Raw genomic sequence first — 25,361 nt, 5'->3', positions numbered from 1 at the left:
TATAAAATGTTTACTTGAACATAATTACTTAAAGTGCAAAAAATAAATTAGTGGGAAAAGGAATCATGAAAACTCATACATGTATGAAATAAGATAAAGGGGAGCAATATGATCTGAGGAGGAGGGTTTTGTTTCAAAAATAAGTTATGTATCAAAAATAAGATAAGCAGTCAGAATTGTAATTTTAATTTAAAAAGTTCAGGTGGAAGTAGTAGGAAAAACTGTTTTGATAGGGTGTCTTACATTTGAGCCCTGATCCCCATAACTAGATTAAGTTGAGATTAAACGAATTCACTAGTTTAGAAACCTAGTGGATGCTTATCCATATCAGACTCCATAATTTGTTGCAATTTTGCAGTATTGGTAGTCTGTGTTCTGTAAAAGCTTAGTCTATTTGCATAGCTGATTCAGTCAGAACCTGCTATGAGATACTTCGGCAAAGTTATGTATAAAGACTGAATAGCTACTTTCCACTCTGTGCCTGATTGTATAAAGTTCTGATAATTTTCACCCTCAAAAAGCTTCTGTAGAACTAATGTGTTCTAAGAAATCTACAGTACTTGCCTAGTATGAATATTAGATTATTGGACTGGAAGCATTTTGGGGTAAGGACTGGTCATTTTGACACAATTTGGTACTGCCATTTGAAAACCTGGTCTCTGCTGTAGCAGACCCGTCAGAGAAAGGAAATCTTTAGGTAAGCAGGATTAAAATTTGAAAGTACGATGGCTAAATGTGTGTGTAACAAGTAGAACCTTTAAAAATAGTTGTATCAAATGCCTTTACTGCCAGGAGATGATACTCAAGGGAATCACCACCTAGTGTGGCTGTAATTGTTCTAGTGACTTTTGGTCCTAGGATTCAGTCTGTTAGCTTTTCCTCCATCTGATATCTAATGAATTGAATTATTCTGTTTTTACTATGGACAGAACAAAGGAAGTTGACTTTTCGTTCTCCCGATGTTCCTTCTGCGCCAGTCTCAAACAGAATGACACCCCCAAGTACTAGAAGTCCTTATATAGATGGCTGTTCTCCAATTAAAAATTGCTCTCCTATGAGACTTGGAGCATGCAAAGGGACTGCACAGTATCAAACTTCCCTCATTAGGATACCATTTACCCTTGAAAATCACAACGAAGAGGCAGATGACAAAGAGAATGCCCTACCTGCAGAAGTTCAGTTACCACAGATGGACACTGGAGTAAATTTACAGCAGCAGGATGCTGATACTTTTGCACATGGTACACATTTAGTTGTGGCGACTGTATCTATTTCACCAGATCACTCTGAAGCTTGTGAACAAGGACTGGCATCGCTGCAGGATATAGAAGGTTTAAAAGAAAATAATACTGTTGATATGGTTGATTCAGTTGAGGTGTCAGATGAGAACACTTGGGTTAAGGAATGTGTTGGTAATAGCAGTATGCCAATGACCAGCTTCATGACAGGAATTACTTTCAGTATTGAAAGCTCTCACATGTGCATATCACCTCTTGCAGAAAGCAGTGTAATTCCTTGTGACAGCAGTAGTATTCAGGTAAGAGTTTTTGTTTTATTTAAATAATTTAGTAAATAAAGTATACTACAAGTTTAATCTCTCAATTTTCACATTTGTCCATCTACCATTCTGGATATACTTTCTGTCACCTCTTATCTGATGGGGTGTAAACACTGAATTGTGTGACAAAGCTTTTTCCATATGACTGGCAACATAGCAATTCAAGGAAATATTTCTTAAGCTACCACAGTAGTAAATTTGGATTAATCCCAAACTACTTTGATTCTGGTTGACCAATTTACCATCTTCTCTTGTTTCTAATGAATCTGCTGCAGTTAACTAAGTTATTCCATAATGCAGCCTTTTGCTTTTTAAGTCACAAATAGATTTTCAATTTTATTTAAGCCTGCAGTTGTCTTGTCTTGTAAAATATGCAAGTCACACACATCTAGCCATATCACCTTGGATAGGAGGTCTCCAAAGAAGTCCTGGTTTCTGAAGATAGTGAAGAAGCTATGATGATAGTAGTAGGAACTGTCCTGTTGAAGATGCTGATGCCTTAATATTTGAAAAAGTTCTGAGTTGTGACCATTAATTGTCCAACGGGCATGTACTTTAACACACAAGTATTTCCAATTTGCCTATTGGACTTTCCCTGAAGTTTCTATCAGATACTGAATAGTTTAGGACAGAAGTGACTCTCAACATGCATTGTTAAATAATTGCCAGATATCACCTTTAGATGTGGCTGTATTTCAATGGTTCATATTTTCATCACTGATATGTATAGCGTGTAAGATAGATTAACTTCATAATCCTTTCATATTGTATTTATAAAGTATGTGCCATAGAAATGTAAATTAAATTAAGTAATGCATAAGAAATAGGGGAGCTTATCTGGAACAGAGTACATAGGATATTAATTCCTGGCTTTGTTCCTAGGTGGACAGTGGCTATAATACACAGACATGTGGAAGCAGCATTATGGATACAGTTGGGGCTGAGAACAATTGCAGAGACAATAATGTACATTCTTATGAGGCTCAGAACAAATCTCAGCTTTCCAAAACGAAGGTAGGAAATGCATAGAATGATACGTTTTTCCATTTCCAATATCCATTCCTTGTTTCCTCCCAGCCTTCCTTCACACCACTCCCTGCTAGGTCAGGGATTTGACAAATTGTTTCTAAGAACTTGTGGGAACTTGAAGACGGCAAATTTATTTGGCCTTAGTGTCAAGTATTAGATTAAAAAGATCTATAAAATAAAGGAAAATATACTGAAAATCCTAATTTTAAAATTCATGTGTTCTGATGACGGCAAAGGATACTCCTGGAGGAATTCCAAAAAATGAAAAATTCTGTGCCAAAAAAAAAATTCTGCACACAACATTTTAAAATTCTCATATTTTATTGGTCAAAATAATGTGGGTTTTTTTTTTTTTTTAATGCAAAATGATCCACAATTACAGTCAATCAGTCATGCTTGAGAACAACATTGCAGGATGTGCAAAATAATTTGTCCCCGTCCACGTGCAGTTTTGTAGGGAATTCTCAAGCATGAGAACTTGTTTTTGATGCATGATGTAAAGGCCATTCATGTCATGCAAAAGAAGTTATTAAAGGGCAAAAGGGATATTTGTTCATCTGGACCTGGCTGGGTACTCTGGGAAGTGCTTGGTTCTGATTGTCCTGACTTTTTAGTGATTTCTTGATAAATGGTTTTATTTGCCCTCAGTCCTTTTTCTTTTTTCTATTTTTTTTTTAATTTATTATTTAATGGGTAAGTAAAATAAATCCTGAGCTGTAATCTAACCCCATAAAGTGAGAAAGCACATACACCTCCTAGCTGATGATTCCCTTACAGTCATTTATAACAAGGCTCCTTTACATCACTCTGGCAATGTAAAGGCCCCTTTACACTTTTACATGTGTTATGCTCCTGGGGGAATTGGCTGAGAATGGGAACAGTTAGTTAACAATAGTAACATTAACCATGTTACTGTGCAGGCAGGCTGCTACACTTCTGCCTCAGAGAATAAGATGAATTAACTATCGATAGCAACATTGTTCTAAATGTGAAAAAAACACATTGTTAATCTTTTATTTCAAACATTGAAACAGTTTTGAAGGAATGCACAGAACAGACTCTTATTCTTCCACACCTTATCCCATCTCAAGCAAAAACTGACTGAATTTTGTTTCAATTCAATCCCTGTTATAAAATGAGCCTCCATGCAATTAAAGGGATAGCACTGGCTGATTGCGTTTCTAACCCTGGCAAAACAGCTGGTTGCTTCCTTGCAGCGAAGGAAAATAGGCAGGCAGGCTACTACATTTCTGTCTCAGGGGACAGAGCCTGCCTTATGCCTAACAACCTGAAGCTCTACTTCTCCATGCCCGGCAAGCTACACTGTAGCAAGTCTCTCTCGCTTGTTCACACACATGCATGCCCAGCCCCGTCCCGCCCTGTCCCCTGACGGTGAGTAATGTCTCCCAGGCAGGCACGCATGCCCTGCCCCACCCCCACAGTGATTTGCATCTCTGATGGCTGCTCCAGGTGTGCTGGAACAGACGCGCCGCCTGGGCTGTCCAGGAAGAGGCACATGTCCCCCGCATATTTCTTCTGCATTTTTCTGCGTGGGGAGACAGATATCTAATGACCATAAGAATTCTCTGCCCGTGCAGGTGCGCAGAATTCCATCAGGAGTAAAAGGCACTGGGGGCTTGGGGAGAACTTCGCTCAATGTTCTTTGGCAAAAGCATTGGTGAGACTACAAATGAACAAAATGCCATCCCTGGATATCTTAAAAGTTCCATGGTATTGACTTGATTCAATACGCTGAGGAATGTCTTTAAGATAATTTTTCAACTTGAGATCTCTACTTCCACTTGTGGATCTTATTGTACAGAGGCAAGGGAAAGCAACAAACACCTAATACAGTTTCTGAGAATAGTGAAAGGGGATATACAAGACTAAAACAAAGGGGAATTATTCAGTTCTTCTTCGAGTGCTTGCTCATATCGATTCCAATCAGGTGTGCGCGCGCCGTGTGCACGATCGTCGGAGAATTTTCTACCCTAGCAACACCCGGCGGGTCGGCTGTGGAGCCCCCTAGAGTGGCGCCTTCATGGCGCTGGATATATACCCCAGCCGACCCGGCGCCCCCTCAGTTCCTTCTTACCGCCCCTGACGGTCGTTGGAACTGTGGAGCGCGGCATAGCTGTTCTCCACTCTCCCTAGCTTATTCCGTTTTTGTAGATAGTTGTAGTTGTAGTTGTTATATAGTTTTAGATAGTTGTTCAGTTTACCCTTTAATAGTTGTAGATAGTTAAAGGGGATTAAGGGGGTTGTTCTTCCCCCTTTTTCCCCCGGCGCATAGCCGGGCTCATGCCCAAGGCTCCCGGCTTTAAGCAGTGCGCGTCCTGCGCTAAGCCTATGCCCAGAAGTGATCCGCACGACTCGTGTCTGAAGTGCCTGGGAGAGTCCCATCAAACAGATAAGTGTAAGATCTGTAAGGCCTTCAGACCGAGAACCAAAAAGGAGCGGGACTTTCGGCTTCAGCAACTCCTCATGGAGGTGGCACTTAGCCCGGACACTCCATCGGTGCGTCAAGCCCCAGCGCCAAGCGCCTCGGTGCGCAGTGCCCCTGCGGCACCGACTGCCCCTGCACCGCGGGTGGAGTCGGACAAGCCTCCGCGGCACCGGACCCCTTCGGCACCGCACCCGCCGCAAGTGCCTCGGCGCCGATCGTTATCCCCGGGACATAAGAAATCCCGTAAGGCGCAGGAGACTGCTGTCCTGAAGACGCCAGGCCCCCCGGTGCCGGGGGTAGAGCCGCGTCCACCGGTGGAGCACCAAAAGCAGGTGCCTCCGGCACCGTCGACTCCGGCTCCGAGGCCGTTGAGTCCGGTGCGGACGGGATCACCACCGCGGTCAGTGGTAGAGCCGTGTCTCCTGTCGACCCCAGAGACCTTCGCGACGGCGAGAGACTTGATTGCTCTCACGGAGCCGGCACCGCCCCAACCACCGGCACCGTTGGCTCCTCGTCCGGTGCAATCCAGGGGAAAACCTGCCATGATGCGCCCTCCGTCTCAAGGACTGGAACCACGGCACCGATCCAGGTCACAAAGCAGGTCCCGACGCCGCTCGCAGTCCCGGCGCCGACTATCACCTCGGCACCGGTCGTACTCGCGGCTAAGATCATCGTCGCGGCACCGTTCTACGTCCCGGCACCGTTATGATCGTCGGTACCGTTCGAACTCGAGACGTAGTTCCCGGCACCGATACGAGCGACACTCGACGTCGAGGGGCCGCTCCCGGCACCGGGCCTACTCGAGGTCGCCTTCCAGGTCCAGGTCGGACTCTCGGCACCGACGCGGTCATCGGCACCGATCCCGATCTCGGCACCGCTCACCGGCACCGCATAGGGACCGATCATCTCCAGACTGGCACCGAACAGCACCGTATCTTCCGGAGCTCATCTCGGCGCGGTCGGCACCGCCATGGCCATCGAGATCAGTGTCCCGTTCCTCCGATGGGGCATCGAGATCGGCATACCCCCCTCAGGGGCAGGCCGCTGAGCCGGACATGGGCCACTGGCAGGAGGTAGCGGAGGATCCCGCTCAGGGACCTTCACACTAGTCGTTCTGGACCCCGTGGGCGTACCACCAAGCACAAGGGGCTCCACCACCATCAGCCTCTCGCTCGGTGCACTCTGAGCGAAGGGCCCCAGAGTCCACCATCTCTCGCCCTCCTCCAGGGGGCATGGAGGCTTCCGTGCCCGCACCACCTGACGTCCTGGACCCAGGGGCAGGTGATGCTCCGCTCCAGGGCTCATTGGACCATGACCCGCCCTTAGATCCCTTGCCACCTGAGGCATCTTCCTCATCTTCCCCAGATGAGGCGGTGGCGGGCACAACGAGCACAGGTCCACCCCCGATAGATCTCCGGGCACACCAGGACCTATTACGTAGGGTGGCACGTAATATGGACCTACAGGCAGAGGAGATAGTGGAGGTGCAGGACCCCATTGTGAACATCCTCTCCGCGGATGCCCCATCCAGAGTAGCGTTGCCCCTGATCCGTACGATTCAGGCTAACGCCACTACGATATGGCAAACTCCTGCCTCTATTCCACCCATAGCCAGAGGGGTGGAAAGAAAGTACTTTGTCCCCTCAAAGGACTATGAGTACTTGTACACTCATCCCCAGCCGTGTTCACTGGTGGTGTCGTCGGTGAATGCAAGGGAGCGCCACGGTCAGCAGGCCGCAGCGCCCAAATCGAAGGACGCTAAGCGCTTCGATTTGTTTGGGCGTAAGGTCTATTCAGCCGGGGGGCTACAGCTTAGAGCGGCTAATCAGCAGGCGCTCCTGAGCCGCTATAACTTTAATTCCTGGAACTCTATGGGGAAGTTCAAGGAATTGGTTCCCCAAGACTCCAGGGAAGAGTTTGGGGCCTTAGTGGAGGAGGGTAAGAAGGTGGCACGGACCTCCTTACAGGCCTCCTTGGACATAGCAGACTCGGCTGCGAGAACCCTGGCTTCAGGTATCGCCATGCGGAGAATCTCCTGGCTCCAGGTCTCGGGCTTGCCTCTGGAACTGCAGCAAACTCTGCAGGATTTACCCTTTGAGGGACACGGATTGTTCTCGGACAAGACGGACTCTCGTCTGCAGAGCCTCAAGGACTTGAGAACAATCATGAGCTCCCTAGGGATGCATGTTCCGGGACCCCAGCGCAGGCCATTTCGACCTCAGCCTCAGCGGTTCTACCCCCCCCCCCCACCTCGTCCGAGACAGGACTCTGCCAGAAGGCGGGGGCGAGGTGGTAGGAGGAGGTTGACCGGCCCTCAACCCGGTCAGAACCAGGTGCCACCTCGGCCACCTTCAGGCCCTAGGCAGAACTTTTGAAGGTGCGGTCGAGGACGGTGCCCCAGTCATCTCCCAGGATCCAGCCCCCTCCTTTCGGGATCGCCTCTCCCATTTCCACCGTGCTTGGTCCCTTATAACCTCGGACCGTTGGGTCCTTCGCACGGTGGAGAGGGGATACGCTCTCCAGTTTTCTTCTTCCCCCCCATCCCACCCCCCCTCCCCGTCCCTCTTCAGGGACCCTTCTCACAAGCAACTCCTTATACAGGAGGTTTCTACGCTCCTATCTTTGGGGGCCATAGAGGAGGTTCCATTAGAATTAAGGGGCAGGGGATTTTATTCCCGTTACTTCCTGATTCCCAAGTCCAAAGGGGGTCTGCAACCCATCTTAGACTTACGCGGACTCAACAAATTCGTAGTAAAGTTGAAGTTCCGCATGGTCTCATTGGGGACCATTATCCCTTCCCTGGATCCTGGAGACTGGTTCGCCGCCCTCGACATGAAGGACGCATACTTCCATATAGCAATCTACCCGCCTCATAGGCGCTTCCTACCATTTGTGGTAAACAAGGTGCATTACCAATTTGCAGTCCTTCCCTTCGGCCTATCCTCAGCCCCAAGAGTGTTCACAAAATGTATGGCCGTCGTGGCGGCATACCTTCGTCGGCAAGGGGTACAGGTGTTCCCGTATTTAGACGACTGGCTGGTACGCGGTCGCACCAGAGAGCAAGTTCGAGCTCACGTACACATAATAGTTCACACATTCCACGCGTTGGGCATTCTACTCAACAAAGAGAAATCCACGCTAGAGCCTACCCAGAGGATAGAATTTATTGGGGCAGTCCTAGACTCCGGACGTGCACAAGCTATTCTACCAGACAATCGTTTTCATACCATCACAAGCCTCATTCGAGGACTCAGGGCCTTCCCAATTACCACGGTGAGGTCGTGCCTCACCCTGCTGGGTCATATGGCTTCTTGCACGTACGTAACCAGGCATGCCAGACTTCGGCTTCGCCCACTCCAGACCTGGGTGTCATCGGTATACCGCCCATATCGGGACAGCCTGAACATGGTGATCACGGTTCCGAACTCGGTCTTGACCTCCCTCATCTGGTGGCTAGATCAGTGTGGTTTGCGAGGGGATGCCGTTTCACGCCCCACAACCCTCTCTGCACCTGGTCACAGACGCTTCATCTCTGGGTTGGGGTGCCCATCTCAACGAACACCATACCCAGGGCCTGTGGACTGCACCCCAGCTAGCCCTGCACATCAAGGTTCGGGAACTGATGGCGGTGCGCCTGGCGTGCCAGGCATTTCTCAATCTCCTACGTGGCCGCTGTGTGTTCTCATCGACAACACCACGGCCATGTTTTACATCAACAAGCAAGGAGGAGCACGTTCGTCGATTCTATGCCAAGAGGCCATTCGCCTGTGGGACTTCTGCATCGCCCTCTCAATCCATCTCACGGCATCGTTCCTCCCTGGAGTCCAGAACACTTTAGCGGACCGACTCAGCAGGTCCTTTCAGACGCACGAGTGGTCTATTCGTCCGGACATCATCTATTCCGTTTTCCAGAGGTGGGGATTTCCCCAGGTAGACCTGTTTGCATCTCGAGCCAACAGGAAGTGCCACGCGTTCTGCTCCCTACAAGGGCGAGCTCCGGGCTCTATCGGACGCGTTTCTCCTTCCTTGGAAAGATCACCTGTTTTACGCCTTCCCTCCATTTCCACTGGTCCACAAGGTGCTGCTCAAACTACGCAGAGACCAGGCTCGAGTAATTCTAGTCGCTCCAGCGTGGCCGAGGCAACATTGGTACACCACACTGTTGGAGCTCTCGGTTCAGTCACCGATCCCGCTTCCGTTGTGTCCAGATCTCATCTCTCAGGACCACGGCCGACTACGTCATCCCGACCTACAATCACTCCACCTCACGGCGTGGTTGCTCCATGGTTCACCCAGGCAGAGCGGTAATGCTCGCACTCTGTCCAACAGATTCTGCTGAGCAGTAGGAAGCCTTCAACACGGACCACGTACTTGGCCAAGTGGAAGCGGTTCTCCTGTTGGTGTGAACAACGAGCCGTGTCCCCGTTACAGGCACCTATTCCTCTCATATTGGAATATCTCCTCCCTAAAACAGCAGGGTTTGGCGATATCTTCAATTAGGGTTCACCTGGCTGCTATATCGGCCTTTCACCCAGGGGAACTCGCGTCCTCGGTATTCTCTAACCCGATAGTCGTTAGATTCCTCAAGGGCTTAGACCGGATGTACCCACAACAACGTCAGCCCGTTCCGACGTGGGATCTCAACCTGGTTCTCTCCAAGCTCACAGGGCCTCCATTCGAGCCACTGGCCACCTGTTCACTTCTGTACCTATCCTGGAAGACAGCCTTCATTGTAGCCATCACCTCAGCAAGGCGCGTTTCTGAACTCAGGGCGCTTACATCCGAGCCCCTTACACGGTTTTCCATAAGGATAAAGTGCAGCTTCGTCCACATCCTGCCTTTCTTCCTAAGGTGGTCTCTCCGTTTCACATGAATCAGGATATATTTCTCCCAGTCTTCCATCCTAAACCACATGCTACTCGCCATGACCAGCGTTTGCATTCTTTGGACGTACGCAGGGCCCTGGCTTTCTATATTGACCGCACAAGGCACTTTAGAAAGACAACGCAACTCTTCGTTGCAGTGGCCGACCGAATGAAAGGCTTACCGGTCTCCTCACAACGCCTATCCTCCTGGATCACGTCTTGCATCCGGACTTGCTATGACCTGGCCGGTGTCTCAACACCGCACCTCACCGCTCACTCAACGAGGGCCCAAGCTTCCTCGACTGCCTTCCTGGCTCAAGTTCCGATCCAGGACATTTGTAGAGCTGCAGTTTGGTCATCAGTCCACACATTTGCAGCTCACTACGCACTGGTACAGCAGTCCAGGGACGATGCTGCATTCAGATCAGCGGTTTTGCACACAGCAATGTCTCACTCCGACCCCTCCACCTAGGTAAGGCTTGGGAGTCACCTGATTGGAATCGATATGAGCAAGCACTCGAAGAAGAAAAGACGGTTACTCACCGTTGTAACTGTTGTTCTTCGAGATGTGTTGCTCATATCCATTCCAAAACCCGCCCCCCTTCCCCACTGTCGGAGTAGCCGGCAAGAAGGAACTGAGGGGGCGCCGGGTCGGCTGGGGTATATATCCAGCGCCATGAAGGCGCCACTCTAGGGGGCTCCACAGCCGACCCGCCGGGTGTTGCTAGGGTAGAAAATTCTCCGACGATCGTGCACGCGGCGCGCGCACACCTGATTGGAATGGATATGAGCAACACATCTCGAAGAACAACAGTTACAACGGTGAGTAACCGTCTTTTCTTCAAATGTTTGTATGTATTCCACTCTTGGTACACCTATGCCCTGTGTGCATGAAATCAGATTATTTTGCACAGCAGTGTCTGTTGGGGCTGTGTCTACACCTTCAGTGCCCTCACACATCCCACCCAAAGTCAGAGTGGGTCGAACTGCCCTTCAGTTCTTTCTTACTATCCATGGCTGTGAGACAGAACCCTGCAGTGTCTGCATCACTAGGTGCTTTATGAAGCAAATAAACACATCTTTGTATTGTTAGTTAGGTGTTAAATTAGTTGCTATTAGTGTGTATAGGGTTGGTACATCTGTTGGCAAAAACACCCCCAAACTTCTGTTAGTGTTAGGAATTTTTTCCTCTATGCCTGAACCAAAGGCTATATCTACACTTGGAGCTGGGGGTGTGATTCCCAGCGTGTGTAGCTAGCATGCTAAAGAGAGTAGGGAAGCATGGACAGCAGCAAGTGGCAGCGTAGGTTAACTGTGTTGAATATGTATACACAGGGTTCAGGTGGGTTAATATTTGGCATGGCTAGCCTGTGCTGCTGCTACCCTGGCTACATTATTATGTTGTGTGGTAGGTTGATAGGAGCTAGCACAAGTATGTCTATGCAAGTTGGAAATCACACAACCAGCTCAAGATATAGACATACCTAAAGTCTCCTGGCTTCAAAAACTGCCCTTCATGTGAGATAGGTGTGTTCTTTCACAATGGTCACTCAAGGTGCCTTTTTTCCCTTCTGGGAAGGGCATATTCCAGAGAAATTATGTCATTCTTTTTCAAAAAGGACATGGAAGGCTCCAGGGGCTCGTCTCAAACTTCTACTTTTAGATTATTTTATGAAGCCTGCTTTAGATCAGTGCAGAAAGGACCTCCCTGTACCTGAACTGATTATGTCAGTTGGCTCAAGGTTGAGTTCCCAGGCTCTTTCTCCAAGATGTCCCCAGCTGCAGAGACGGGCAAGGTAGCCAAGTTCTCCTCAATCTTATGGGTAGGGAAGAACACTGTTCCTCCAGGGAGCAGAAGTGCAGATTGTCTTCCTCAGGCCCTAACTGGAAGAAGCAAAAATCTCACTTCACTCCCACAAGGGGTGGCTCAGCCCAGAATGAGTCCAGATGACACCCTGGAGAACATGGTACATGACCAATGGTACCAGCCTATGAAAAAATTCAAGCCATGCCCAATACCAAATCTGTAGTACTGATGTTTACTCTCTCAGTACTGATGAACTTGGCACCAAGGACATTGTTGGAGTTGTGCAGTGCAGGGACTGAGGAGCAGCTGGCTCTGCCCTGCCCTTTATGCCCTTGGGGGGAGGGGGAAATGACGACACACAAGAGTAATCAGAGCATGCCTCTCCCCCAGTGAACACTGCTGGCCAAAAGCATCCAATCTCACTCACACAGGGTGCATGTGCACCAGAAGTGGACAACATCTCTAAGAACCATAGTTATAGGGGGAATAGCTGTTTTTTATTTCTGTTTTTTTATTTTCAGGAAGGGATGAAGTTAAAACTGTTTCATACTGGAGATCTGAAACTTCCTGTGACTTAACCCCCAAAACGATCCTTTATAATAGGAAGACAAGATGGTTGAGATAATATATATTTTATTGGATCAACTTCTGGTGGTGAAAGAGACAAGCTTTCTAGCTTGCACAGAGTTCTTCTCCAGCATCTGCGTAAGCACTCTTTCACCATCAGAAGTTGGTCCAATAAAAGATTACCTCAATCACCTTGTTTCTATAGTATCAGAGGGGTAGCCGTGTTAGTCTGGATCTGTAAAAAGTGACAAAGAGTCCTGTGGCACCTTATAGACTAACAGACGTATTGGATACCCACATGCATCTGACGAAGTGGGTATTCACCCACGAAAGCTTATGCTCCAATACGTCTGTTAGTCTATAAGATGCCACAGGACTCTTTGTCGCTTGTTTCTATAATATCCTGAGATGAGCACCCTGTATAGCATGGACTGATTCAAATGAAATGAGGTCCGAATTGTTAACTTATTGAAATGAGGATTTTTGAAAGAATGATATTAAAAGAAATTTGTTTACAAACCTAGGAGTTTCCTGTTTTAAACCGTAAAGACAATCAGCTGTTGAGAGCAACGTCTCCAGAGATTCAACCATGTTTCCATAAAGTAAAAACATACAATACATTATTCAGTCAAAATGCAACTTGCAACTTTTCTACTTGGAAACATACCAACGAACATCAGATTCAGGGATTTCACAAAAATGGTATGTGGATTTTTATGGAGGACTTAAAATGCTATTGGCTAGTACTTGTTAATAGTTACCTTGTATGATGAGCACAGTAATACTACAACTGAGCTCAGGCAGCCGACCAAACTGCTGCCTTGCTGCTTGTTTGATATGTATTATAGGGAGCTGGGAAGCAGCAATCTATACAGGTTCTCCTAACCACATCCACTGGACATGGAAAATTAGGGAGGCTGTGAGCTGGACTTGCAACAAAAATTGATAGCATTTTTTCTTTTGAGCTGTTTCTGTGAACACTAGTGGCAGCTTTCTAGAAATGGCAAATTGTTCCAAAATCTTAGCTGTACTAGCTTCAATAGAAATACACTCGGCATATTAGCAACCTTAGAATGGGTGAATTTTTAGGAGTTTCTTAAACTGTTTCCATTTATGGACACTGGACAACAGTCACATTAGGGCTGTTGATTAATCGCAGTTAACTCACGCAAATAAATCAAAAAAATTAATCGCGATTAATCGCACTGTTAAACAATAGACTACCGATTGAAATTTATTAAATATTTTGGATGTTTTTCTACATTTTTATATGTATATTGCATTCTGTGTTGTAATTGAAATCAAAGTGTATATTATTCTTGATTACAAATATTTGCACTGTGAAAGATAAACAAAAGAAATACAATTTTTCAGTTCCTCATACAAGTACTGTAGTGCAATCTCTGTGTCGTGAAAGTGCAATTTACAAGTGTAGACTTTTATTGTTACATAACTGCACTCAAAAACAAAACAATGTAAAACTTCAGAACCCACAAGTCCACTCAGTCCTACTTCTTGTTCAGCCAATCATGAAGACAAAGAAGTTTGTTTACATTTACAGGAGATAGTGCTGCCCTCTTCTTATTTACAATGTCAACAGAAAGTGAGAAGAGGTATTTGCATGGCACTTTTGTAGCCGGCATTGCAAGATATTTACGTGCTTCGGCCACAGTTCCAGAGGATATGCTTCCATGCTGATGACACTCTTTTAAAATAAATAAATAAATAAATAATGTGTTAATTAAATTTGTGACTGAACTCCTTGGGGGAGAATTTTATATCCCCTGTTCCGTTTTACCCGCATTCTGCTATATATTTCATGTTATAGCAGTCTCGGATGATGACCCAGCACATGTTCATTTTAAGAACACTTTCACTACAGATTTGACAAAACACAAAGAAGGTACCAATGTGAGATTTCGAAAGATCGCTACAGCACTCGACACAAGGTTTAAGAATCTGGAGTGCCTTCCAAAATCTGAGAGGGATGAGGTGTGGAGCGTGCTTTCAAAAGTCTTAAAAGAGCAACACTCTGATGCAGAAACTACAGAACCCAAACCACCAAAACAGAAAATCAACCTTCTGCTGGTGGCATCTGACTCAGATAATAAAAATGAACATGCGTTGGGCTGCACTGCTCTGGATCATTATCAAGCAGAACCTATCATCAGCATGGATGTATATCCGCTGGAATGGTGGTTGAAGCATGAAGGGACAGCTGAATCTTTAGCGCATCTGGCACATAAATATCTTGCCACACTGGCTACAACAGTGCCACGAGAACGCCTATTCTCATTTTCAGGTGACATTGTAAACAAGAAGCGGGCAGCATTATCTCCTGCAAATGTAAACAAATATAGTTTTATTTTTAAATGCAGTTATTTTCTGTACATAATTCTACATTTGTAGGTTCAACTTTCATGATAGAGATTGCACTACAGTATTTGTATTTTTAAATTCACCTAATACTGTTTCTTTTGTTTTTTTATAGAGCAAATACTTGTAATCAAAAATAAATATAAAGTGAGCACTATACACTTTGTATTCTGTGTTGTAATTGAAATCAATACATTTGAAAATGTAGAAAACATCCAAAAATATTTAAATAAATGTTATTCTATTGTTTAACTGTGTGATTAATCACGATTAATTTTTTAAATTGCTTGACAGCCCTAATTCACAGGAAACCAGTTTGAGCTATTGGACGATATTCAGGGGGTGATATTGTATTCTACAGTCTCTGTATATTCACTGTTCTCTAAATAAAGCAAAAAGTAGATTACAGATTTTGCAACATAGCCATTTAGTATACATGTAACCTAGACGTTGCCCATGAACAAATTTGTCCTGATCAGCGCCTCTAGTTTTCATCCACCAATATTTCTTCCAGATAAGGACCCTCAAATGTTCAGTTAACATCTCAAGGGGGGTGGGGGGGTGGAGTGCATGTTGCATCAAAATATCTGCTGTGAAATTGCCAGATGGGGGTGTGAAGCACACAATATAGTTCTACTTCCATAACTACAGTGTTGGTAACCCTTATTTATTCATTGTGCTCTCCATAACTAGCTCACACTTCCCTCATAATCTTTTCCTGAATCTGCAAAAGAAAAACTTCTCTTTTGAGTGTGGTCCAGTGGATTTAAGCACAGAAGTAGCAGTGAGGGACTCCTCTGGGACTTGATACCTAGTTCTTTACCAAAAACTTTACCTCCTTATCCCCTGCCCTTGTCTGTCATCTGCCCACTCTAGTAGACTATTGTCAACCACTCCTTTTACTTTTACCAGTTCTTGAGAGTACAGAGTGACCAATTTTATCTTCAGTTTCTAACCTCACTGCTTAAACACTTTTCAGTAGAAGTTTCAATATGAAAATTAGTTTTATTTTTGGCCACTCTACAGAAGCCACTCTTTTCTTCCTAGTTAACTAGGTCTTTTCTGTTGTTGCTGGTACTCTCTCCTTCCTTCTTCTCCTTGAAATCTGCAGAGTATTTGAAACTGAACTACTCCATTCTCCTGCCCAACTTCAATAGCTGTGCAGGTGTCTAGTTGCATTCTTGCTTGATCTGTTTTCTGTCCCTGTTGATATTTCCTCTACACACAAAAGCCTCTCCTTTATGGAGTTCCACAAGGATCTTTTCCCATATTCATTTTTTTTTTTACCAACTTCATCTATTCCATTTTTCTTCACTGTCCTCAGAATATAATTTATGATCTTAATTTTCTTGCTCCTCTTCTCGCATTTTCCTAGGTTCATAGATTGGCTTGTCAACCCCTCTGCAATATTGCTCATATTCTCACTTCCATATACACTGACATTCTTATCTAGTAATTCACTTTTTCAGTTTCCTTTTTAGTGGTAATTCCCAAATCCCACCTCTGTGGACTATCGTATTTGCAGAATAACTACCTGTCTGTTCTAAGAAATAAATCCTCTCCATCTCAATCAACTTAACTAGCTCCTCATCAGTTTCAATACAAAGAGAAGTTTGTTTTTAAAAAGTTCCCCTGGACTTGCCCTAACCACTCAGATACAGTATTTTCTTACACCATCTTCTTACAACCACTGACTTGTGGCCTTCCCTATAATATCTACATGCTGGTACTTCCTTTACAATTTCTGATATTTTGAACGGTCTTCCCATATCTGCCTCAATTCTCTTCTATTTTGCCTCTACTTTGTGCTTTTTAATTTTACTCTGAAAAACCCTTGGAGATACAGTTTGCATGAAAGATGCTACATAAAAAGTTGCTGTAGTCATACTGTATCGGGGAAAAAATCAAGACTGACTAAGGAAAGTCTGATTCAGGAAAATGAACAGTGGTCCATCACTGTATAGGTCAAACCCTAAATGAGAAAATGTGGAGGGACTCGAGAGAATATTTCTCAAAATATATTTTTTCTAGCAAAGCTGGAATGATTTTTCAACACTGAAAATAGATATTCAACAGAAAAAGCACTAAATTACACTGCTCTACAGCCAAAATGCTTCTGAAATAAATGCAGTCAAACTTTACTAATTCTGGGTCACTGCGAACGAAAATGATGCTTAAAATTGTTGTTTGGCTCTAGTTTTCAAGATATGCTATTGGGTCAGTATATACGACCCTTGACTTGGGAATGGTGAAGGATAAGTGAGTTATAAAGGGAAGGGATCTCAATTTAAACCAGAAATGACTAAAATACATCTTTGACTGGATCTATGAATAAATCTATGACTGGGTTTGGACAGTACTTGCTTTTTAGGCTGACAATGAATGATGCAATCTGAAGCTGGTATTGCGTCATACATGATATGAATTGCATCATGTTATTCCTAGAAGTCATGGATGATGCAATCATAACGAAGCTTACATCACTCTGCTGAACAAATTGCCCTATATCAGCTCTAGAAATCATAGTGTCGTGCTCTCTTATTTGTCAGTGTTTGATTTTGCAAAGGGACACATTTCTGTTTAGCCAAAGTGAGCAGAGATGCCTCGTACTTGTGTGAACAGTGCAGATAACTTCTGCTATGTTTGTGGTGAAGTGACTTTTGCATCACAAAAGCGCAGTATAACCACTATGGTTAAGAACGCCTATCACCTTTATTTTGGCTGCAAAATTGGAGATCAGGACAAGAGGTGGGCCCCACACATATGCTGCAACACTTGTGCAACAAATCTTCACCAGTGATTGAACAGGAAAAGGAAATCTGTGCTTTTTGCAGTGCCAATGATTTGGAGAGAGCCAACAGATCATACCAGCAATTGTTACTTCTGCATGGTGCCTCCGGTTGGGAAAGGTGTGTCAAAGAAGAAAAAGTGGACTGTGCATTATCCAAACATTCCATCAGCTGTACGCCCAGTACCCCACGGAGAAGGACTGCCGGTTCCTGATGCACCAGAATCATTCTCACTTGAGTCAGACGAGGAAGAGGATGAAACTTCTGGTCCTGAACCATCAAGTCACAGGACCCACATTTTCTCTCATCCTCCTCCTCTGAACCACACCTCATAACACAAGGTGAACTGAATGACCTTGTCAGGGATTTGGAACTACCCAAGAGTAAGGCAGAGCTGTTGGGCTCCAGACTACAGCAGTGGAATCTCCTGGCAGGTGATGTTAGGGTTTCCATGTTCCGTGACCGTCAAAAGGATCTTGTCCCATTCTTCTTCATGGAAGGTGATCTTGTAGCCTGCAACAACATCGATGGTGTGATGGCAGCCCTCAACATCGTTCACGATCCAGATGAATGGAGACTGTTAAGTGATTCATCGAAGACGAGTCTTAAAGCTGTTTTACTGCATAATGGCAATGTTTTGCCATCAATTCCAGTTGATCATGCAGTCCATATGAAGGAAACCTATGACAACATTTGAGGTGCATAAACTATGACCAACATCAGTGGCAGCTTCATGGCGATTTGAAGGTTGTTGCTCTCTTGCTTGGTCTGCAGACTGGATACACAAAGTACTGCTGTTTTCTCTGCGAATGGGATAGTCGTGCAAGAGATTCCCACTACATCAAGAAAGATTGGCCACTCTGACAGTCATTGGAGCCTGGGAGGAAAAGTGTTCAGCATCCACCACTTGTTGAATCAAGGAAGATTTTGTTACCACCCTTACACATCAAGCTGGGTCTGATGAAGAACTTTGTCAAGGCCATTGACAAAACACAAGCAGCTTTCAAGTATCTCCATGGAAAATTTCCAAGGTTAAGTGAAGCTAAGGTAAAGGAAGGTGTCTTTGCTGGTCCTCAGATTCGTGAACTTCTTCGAGATGATGCATTTGACCATGCACTGCGTGGCAAGGAAAAGACGGCATGGAAAGCCTTCCAGTTAGTGGCAATAAATTTTCTCGGAAACAACAAGGCAGACAACTACAGGTTGTTGGTGGAAAACCTCCTCAAGGCATACAAAAGCCTTGGTTGCAACATGTCACTAAAGATGCATTTTTTGCACTCTCGTCTAGATTTTTTTCCACCGAACTGCGGAGCAGTGAGCGACTAGCACGGCGAGCGATTTCACCAGGACATTGCAACAATGGAGAAACGCTATCAGCGCAAATGGAGCCCATCAATGCTTGCAGACTATTGCTGGACAGTGACAAGAGATGCTCCATTTAATGAATACAAGAGACGAGCCAAGAAGCGCCGAGTAGACACTGAATAGGACTAAACTATGTACAGAATAGTTTTTTGCCTTTTGTTTCATAATAAATTGTATTTATATAACCCTTTTGCTGATTTTTAAAGTGTTATGTAAACAGGACAGGTGAAATATTATCATGTAGAGCAACCATAAACACATGAAAAGACCTAGGTTTACAATTTATGATTAAAACTCTACTATCTACACAATATACATAGACATAAAATGTAAAAACTTAAATATCTTAGAAACAGTAGCTAATCAGTTGTTTTAATTGTCATATTTGAATTCAGCACATCAAAATACATAATAAATAGCACATTTTGAGAAGTCGTCTGCTTCAGAGGTAAAAATTGTAGACCAGTGTTATATATCCTTAATTTTGCTATTGCTGGATTTGTTTAAGTTAGGGGTGCAAACTGGCAAAGATAACATGTCAGTTTGACTAGCCAAGTTTACAAAAAACACTGGACTTAAAAACCTGAAAAAACAATACATTGAATTACTCACTAGCCTGGCAGTTGGAGACAAAGATATTAGAACTTGGCACTCTACCTTTGTGGATAACTTAATCTTAGAAGCTGTATAATGAATGTTTGTCCCATTATTAAATTCTTCCAATTAAGTTTTTTTTTTTTTTTCTTTTATAGTAAGGACAAACAGTCCCAAGATCTTGGATGGAGAGTCTGCCTGTCATTCTATGCAATAACCTGCAGAAATGCCTCTATCAAAGTGATTAGACCAAGGCTGACAAGTAGCCTTTGGCACATATGACTTTTGCAAATGGAATCAGTTGTGTTATAGTTTGGAGGGAACTGTGTCAATTACATTTTGAACTACATTTTGAACACTTTTGAAGATAAAATGTGAGAAGGATTTGTATGGCACTTAAAAAACAAGTCATCTGAATTGTTACTTGAAACGGAAAATAGCTTGTGAAATTTTGTCAAATCACAAACCTCTGTATGTTTGTTATCGTTACCTCAGCAATGACCACTCTGGAAAAAATGTACATTGAAATTAACAGGGAGACTTCTATATCACTAATAAAATATTATTAATTTTCTGTTTCTTCAAACTTAAGTATTGCAAAAATAATCTAAGTTTGTGATTCGTTTAAAATGTGTAATCAACTAATTAACATACTTTTCTGAGGTGCTTTTTTTTCTTATGGGATTTTTTTTTTACATTTTTAAACTTTGTCCTTTTTTTTACCTGTCAGTTTAAGGTTCTTGGCATAAATAAAGGTTGGTCCCTGCCATAGTCTCTATGCCAAGGAGGATAAGTCACACTTCACTATTTAATTGTGATGATAAACCCTTGAAATAGGAGATATAACTATCAACTGCAACTAGGTTTGGCACAGTGTTTCTGTATTATGTGTTTTAAGTCCACTTGAATAATACAGGGATTAAAAATTTACAGTGCATGTATGTCCTGAACAGTATACTTAAGTTTGATCTCACAAACCATCAGGGCTATAAAAATAACTTTATACCATTAGAAACTGAACATGTTGCTTTTTAATTCTGTTCTCTGGCATGTCATGAGATCAGAAATGAAAAAAAATTAGTCATCCTTCTTCCCCTTTTCTGCTTCCTGCTTGTATTGGCATGATTTTAGTAGCCACTATCTTGCAAAACAGATAATTTAATGCTTTATGCCATTTGAAAGCAAGGATTTCAGACTTCCAGAGGGTATAAGGAATGTTTAGGATTTTATTTTTTTATGATTGATTGCTAATATTCTGCCAATGTAAGGTGGGGGAAGAAGAGGGAAAGCAATATGGTAATCAGAATTTTATGTGAATGTAAGGTTGGATCTTGTGACCTGATTAAGCTAGAAGCACATTGGTAGACCAATACAAGTATTTCTGAGACAATATATTTTTTCAAAGCATTTGCCCTGTACCAGAAATGAAAATGATCCCTGTAGTATCAGTGGAACTTCTGGACTCTTCTGGTGGAAATGTGAGATTAAATGTGGTTTTATCATTTTTAAAATTAAATTTAGTTGGATTCTTCAGAGCTGCATGTTCAATGATCAGAGTTTTCAAATTAGTCACAAATAATAAAGTAATCACTAAAATTGTTTAATTGCTCCCTGTGTAAAATAAGCTTTTTAATAGGTAAGGCAAAAAATGAATAGCACAACTGGATGAATGTGAAAATAGTGAATTGTATAAAAGTTTTTGTATGTTTTGTCTATCCTCTTTTCTTTCTTCAGATTGTGCCAAGAAGCAACCAACTATTTATTTTGACTTAAGAAAAACAAATATTTTTAATTATGTTTCGAAAACCTACTGTACTAATGAACTACAGTGCCCTTTTGACCATCACATTTATCTAGTTTTACTTAATTCATCAGTTGGCACATATTGCACAAAATGGTCACTGTTTACATTTAAAGAAAACGATTTAAATTGTTTTAACAAGGGTTTTTATATTGAAAATTATTGTATAATTTTAAGTGATTTAATGTAATAAAGACTGATTGTTTCTCCCTCACACCCTAGATTGTTTTGGATAGTTTTGTTTTTAGTATCATGCCAGACTAAGGACGTTAAGATACTTCTTTCAAGTGGGGCAGGAAACCAGTTGGACTAAAGCTGATTTTATTGTAATGTAAGTCTGATGTTGAAGGTGCTGCTGATTAGGGCTGTGAAGCGATTTAAAAAAAAGTAATCATGATTAATTGCGGATTAAAAAGATTAATCACATGATTAATCAATAATAGAATACCATTTATTTAAATATTTGTGGATGTTTTCTACATTTTCAAATATATTGATTTCAGTCACAACAGAGAATACAAAGTGTTCAGTGCTCACTTTATATTTATTTTTGATTACAAATACTTACACAGTAAAAAACAAAGGAAATAGTCTTTTTCAGTTTACCTCATACAAGTACTGTAATGCAATCTCTCTGTTGTGAAAGATGAACTTACAACTGTAGAGTTATGTACAAAAAAAAATGTATTCAAAAATGAAACCATATGAAACTTTAGAGCCTACAAGTCCACTCAGTCCTACTTCTTGTTCAGCCAATTGCTCAGACAAACAAGTTTGTTTACATTTGCAGGAGATAATGCTGCCCGCTTGTTTACAATGTCACCTAAAAGTGAGAACAGCCATTCGCATGACACTGTTGTAGCCAGTGGTGGAAGATATTTACATTCCAGATGCACTAAAGATTCATATGTCCCTTCATGCTTCAACCACCATTCCCGAGGCCATGCATCCATACTGATGACGGGTTCTGTTCGATAATGATCCAGAGCAGTGCGGCCCAACGCATGTTCATTTTCATCATCTGAGTCAGATGCCACCAGCAGAAGGTTGATTTTCTGTTTTGGTGGTTTGGGTTCTGTAGTTTCCGCATCAGAGTGTTGCTCTTTTAAGACTTCTGAAAGCACGCTCCACACCTCATCCCTCTCAGATTTTGGAAGGCACTCCAGATTCTTAAACCCTTGGGTCAAGTACTGTAGCTATCTTTAGAAATCTCACATTGGTACCTTCTTTGTGTTTTGTCAAATCTGCATTAAAAGTGTTCTTAAAACGAACAACATGTGCTGGGTCCTCATCAGAGATTGCTGTAACGTGAAATATATGGCAGAATGGGGATAAAACAGAGGAGGAGACATACAATTCTCCTCCAAGGATTCAGTCACAAATTTAATTAATGCATTTTTTTTTTTTAAACAAGTGTCATCAGCATGGAAGCATATCCTTTGGAGCAGTGGCTGAAGCATGAAGGGACAGACAAATGTTTAGCATATCTGACAAGTAAACATTTTGCAATGCCGGCTACAAAAGTGTCATGCGAACTACCTGGTCTCACTTTCTGGTGACATTGTCAGTAAGGAGAGGGCAACATTATTTCCTGTAAATGTAAACAAATTTGTTTGTCATAGCAATTGGCTGAACAAGAAGTAGGACTGGGCGGCCTTGTAGCCTCTAAAGTTTTATATATTTTTTTTGAGTGCAGTTAGGTAACAAACAAAACATCTACATTTGTAAGTTGCACTTTCACAAGAAAGAGTTTGCACAATAGTACTTGTATGAGGGGAATTGAAAAATACTATTTAATCATTTTTACAGTGTAAATATTTGTAATAAAAATAATATAAAGTGAGCACTGTACACTTGGTATTCTGTGTTGTAATTGAAATCAACATTTGAAAATGTAGAAAAACACAAATATTAAATTTCAATTGGTATTCTAGTTATAGTGCGATTAACACTGATTTATCTTTATTTTTTTTAATTGAGATTAATTTTTGAGTTAATTGCATGAGTTAACTGTGATTAATCAACAGCCCTAATTTTGATGCTTCAACTTACAATGAGCAGCACAGGTCATGGTGTTGAAGAGTATAATGCCAGTTATAAATTACCTAATACAGCAGACTGTGTATAAGTTGAGTCAAATGTTAGTGGTCCCTTTTCAGTATTATCTGACTATTTGAACTTATGGAGAAGTTTTGAAAAAATGAATCAAGAGGGAGTAGAATGGAGAGAGGGAGGTCACTTAGCACCAGTAGTCTTCCAAATACTTGAAGTCATAAGTGGCAGTGGTTTATGTAAGGGAAAGAAACTTCTTTTTTTAAGGCATAAAGAAATAGCCATATTTTATTACCATTAGGGAGAATCATAAGTAGACTAGAGCAGAGTCACAGGTTGACTTAAGTAGGTAGCAAAACCCTTGTATTGCCTTTTCAGAATAGTTCGTCTGAGCAATGCTATCAGCCAGCAGCTTTGCTTGGTAGCAGCAGGCTCCTCCTTTCATCTTTTCCTTGCCTGTTGCTGCTTATCCCTTTTTGTTAGCACTCGTGTTCACAAGTTTGCTTGCCTACTGTAGAAGTATATGCCACTTGCTGTCACCCCTCCAAATTCTCTTCCTTTGATCGCCAAGAATGTGTGCAAATATGCAGCATTATCCTTCACGAAACTCTTGGATACTACTGGGTATTCAGCTGCCTTTACTTGTTCCTGTCATCAATGGGCATGGAATGACAAATTTCTTACCTGGATAACTTCCTTTCTGCTAACAGCACCTCCCACAATTCTGAGATTGTATGGGATATTCTCCTCCTTTCTGCAGTTCTGGAGGTGGTTCAGTGTTACGGCATAGGCTTCTGCTGGCCATGCTCACATCTCGGGCTTGCTGTCAGAAGATTCATTCCAAAGCTGTGTAGACATTTAAATATGATTAGTGATAACCTTAATGCCAACCAGTGAACTATGTTCAGTAGTCTAACTAGCCTACAAACTGTAGACAAATTAAATGTCATACAAAGGAGGGTAGAATTGTGGGAAATGCTAGCAGAAAAGAAATTTCTCATAGAATAAGTATCCCTATGGCTGCTCCACTTGAGGTGCACATGTGCCCTATATGCCTTCTGCAGCCTAGTGTCCCACATAACTTTGTGTTCTATGGGAAGTAGTGAGCAGTAAACATTAAGCAGGGAAGGATAAAGAATAGACTGAAACCAAGAAATCTTTCCTTGAAAATAAGTGCCCGAATAGAAAGTATTTTTGGATCACTGCAAGCAGCACGTTCCTTCTGAAAGAGGCCTCCGCAGAGGACAGAAAATCCACCTTACAATATTTAAGAAAGGTGTTAGAAGACCATGTAGCCCTGCAGACTTCAGTTGAAGTGCAAGTTCTTATTGCATCTGATGTCACTAGAGATCTTGTAGAGTTCCAAAATAGGATCACCTGATACCTTGTTGTTACCCGCAAAAACAATCTAGGGCACCCCGCCTATACTTTATCGAGGGCTCAAGATGTGACTTGGTCAGTATAGGTACCTGCCCTTTCCCTCAGGGCTCTACAGGTCTGCAGAACCTTTTCCCAGTGAGAGAGCCTTACACAGTTGTGCTCAACATCTACTTATTAGCAACACACACAGAATACATATAGCAGGCAAATCTCTTATGCTCACTGCTCCTGATATACAGACAAAATTCACCCGAGGGCCAGTCAGGATGCTCTCGTCTGGGGGTTTCCGGCGATGCCTCTGCACATCACGGTCGTGCAGAGGGATCAGAATTCCAGCAGCTTCATGCTAACTTCCAGTTCGGAGATGGTTCCCAAAGAGCATTGGGTTTTTGTTACATTATATAGGTAAAACTAGCTACCTCCTTTAACTTCACTAAACCGATCACATTATTCAGTACCCCTAGGTAACAAAATTTAACCAATCATGCACTGCCACCTATGTTTTCTTCTCCCTGCTCAACTCTTTTTACATTTCTCTCATGCCCAAATTGTAACTTATTTATGACCATCTTTGTGCAGATGGTCAGCATATATTCACTGGTCAGAGCTTATTTTATCAATTCTTGGGGTCTTCCTGTTTTCTCCCTAAACTTCCCAGCACTTGGGTGTGTCTACTTTTCAACCTATGGTGTTATAACTCTTATTAGGGGCATTCCTGAGCTGGGAGGCACT

General features: G+C 43.0%; 1 protein-coding gene across 5 annotated transcripts in view; it reads left to right on the top strand.

The window, feature by feature from the left end:
- Positions 1 to 21,411, top strand: part of BORA (BORA aurora kinase A activator) — a 55,294-nt gene extending 33,883 nt beyond the window's left edge. For 3 of the 5 annotated variants that reach the window (XM_005306833.4, XM_042861705.2, XM_024109568.3), the window contains 4 exons: positions 930 to 1,537; positions 2,441 to 2,572; positions 12,797 to 12,974; positions 19,555 to 21,411. In XM_005306833.4, the coding sequence (XP_005306890.2) occupies positions 930 to 1,537; positions 2,441 to 2,572; positions 12,797 to 12,974; positions 19,555 to 19,613 (977 nt within the window). In that variant the 3' untranslated portion in view covers positions 19,614 to 21,411. The remainder of the gene's footprint in view (positions 1 to 929; positions 1,538 to 2,440; positions 2,573 to 12,796; positions 12,975 to 19,554) is intronic. The other 2 variants (XM_008172920.4, XM_065581127.1) reach the window with 1 other exon arrangement.
- Positions 21,412 to 25,361: the final 3,950 nt, after the last annotated feature.

Source organism: Chrysemys picta, chromosome 1, assembly GCF_011386835.1.
Source record: "Chrysemys picta bellii isolate R12L10 chromosome 1, ASM1138683v2, whole genome shotgun sequence".
NCBI lineage: Eukaryota > Metazoa > Chordata > Testudines > Emydidae > Chrysemys > Chrysemys picta.
Note: the sequence above shows the minus strand (reverse complement) of the source record. Positions and strands in the feature narration are given on the sequence as shown.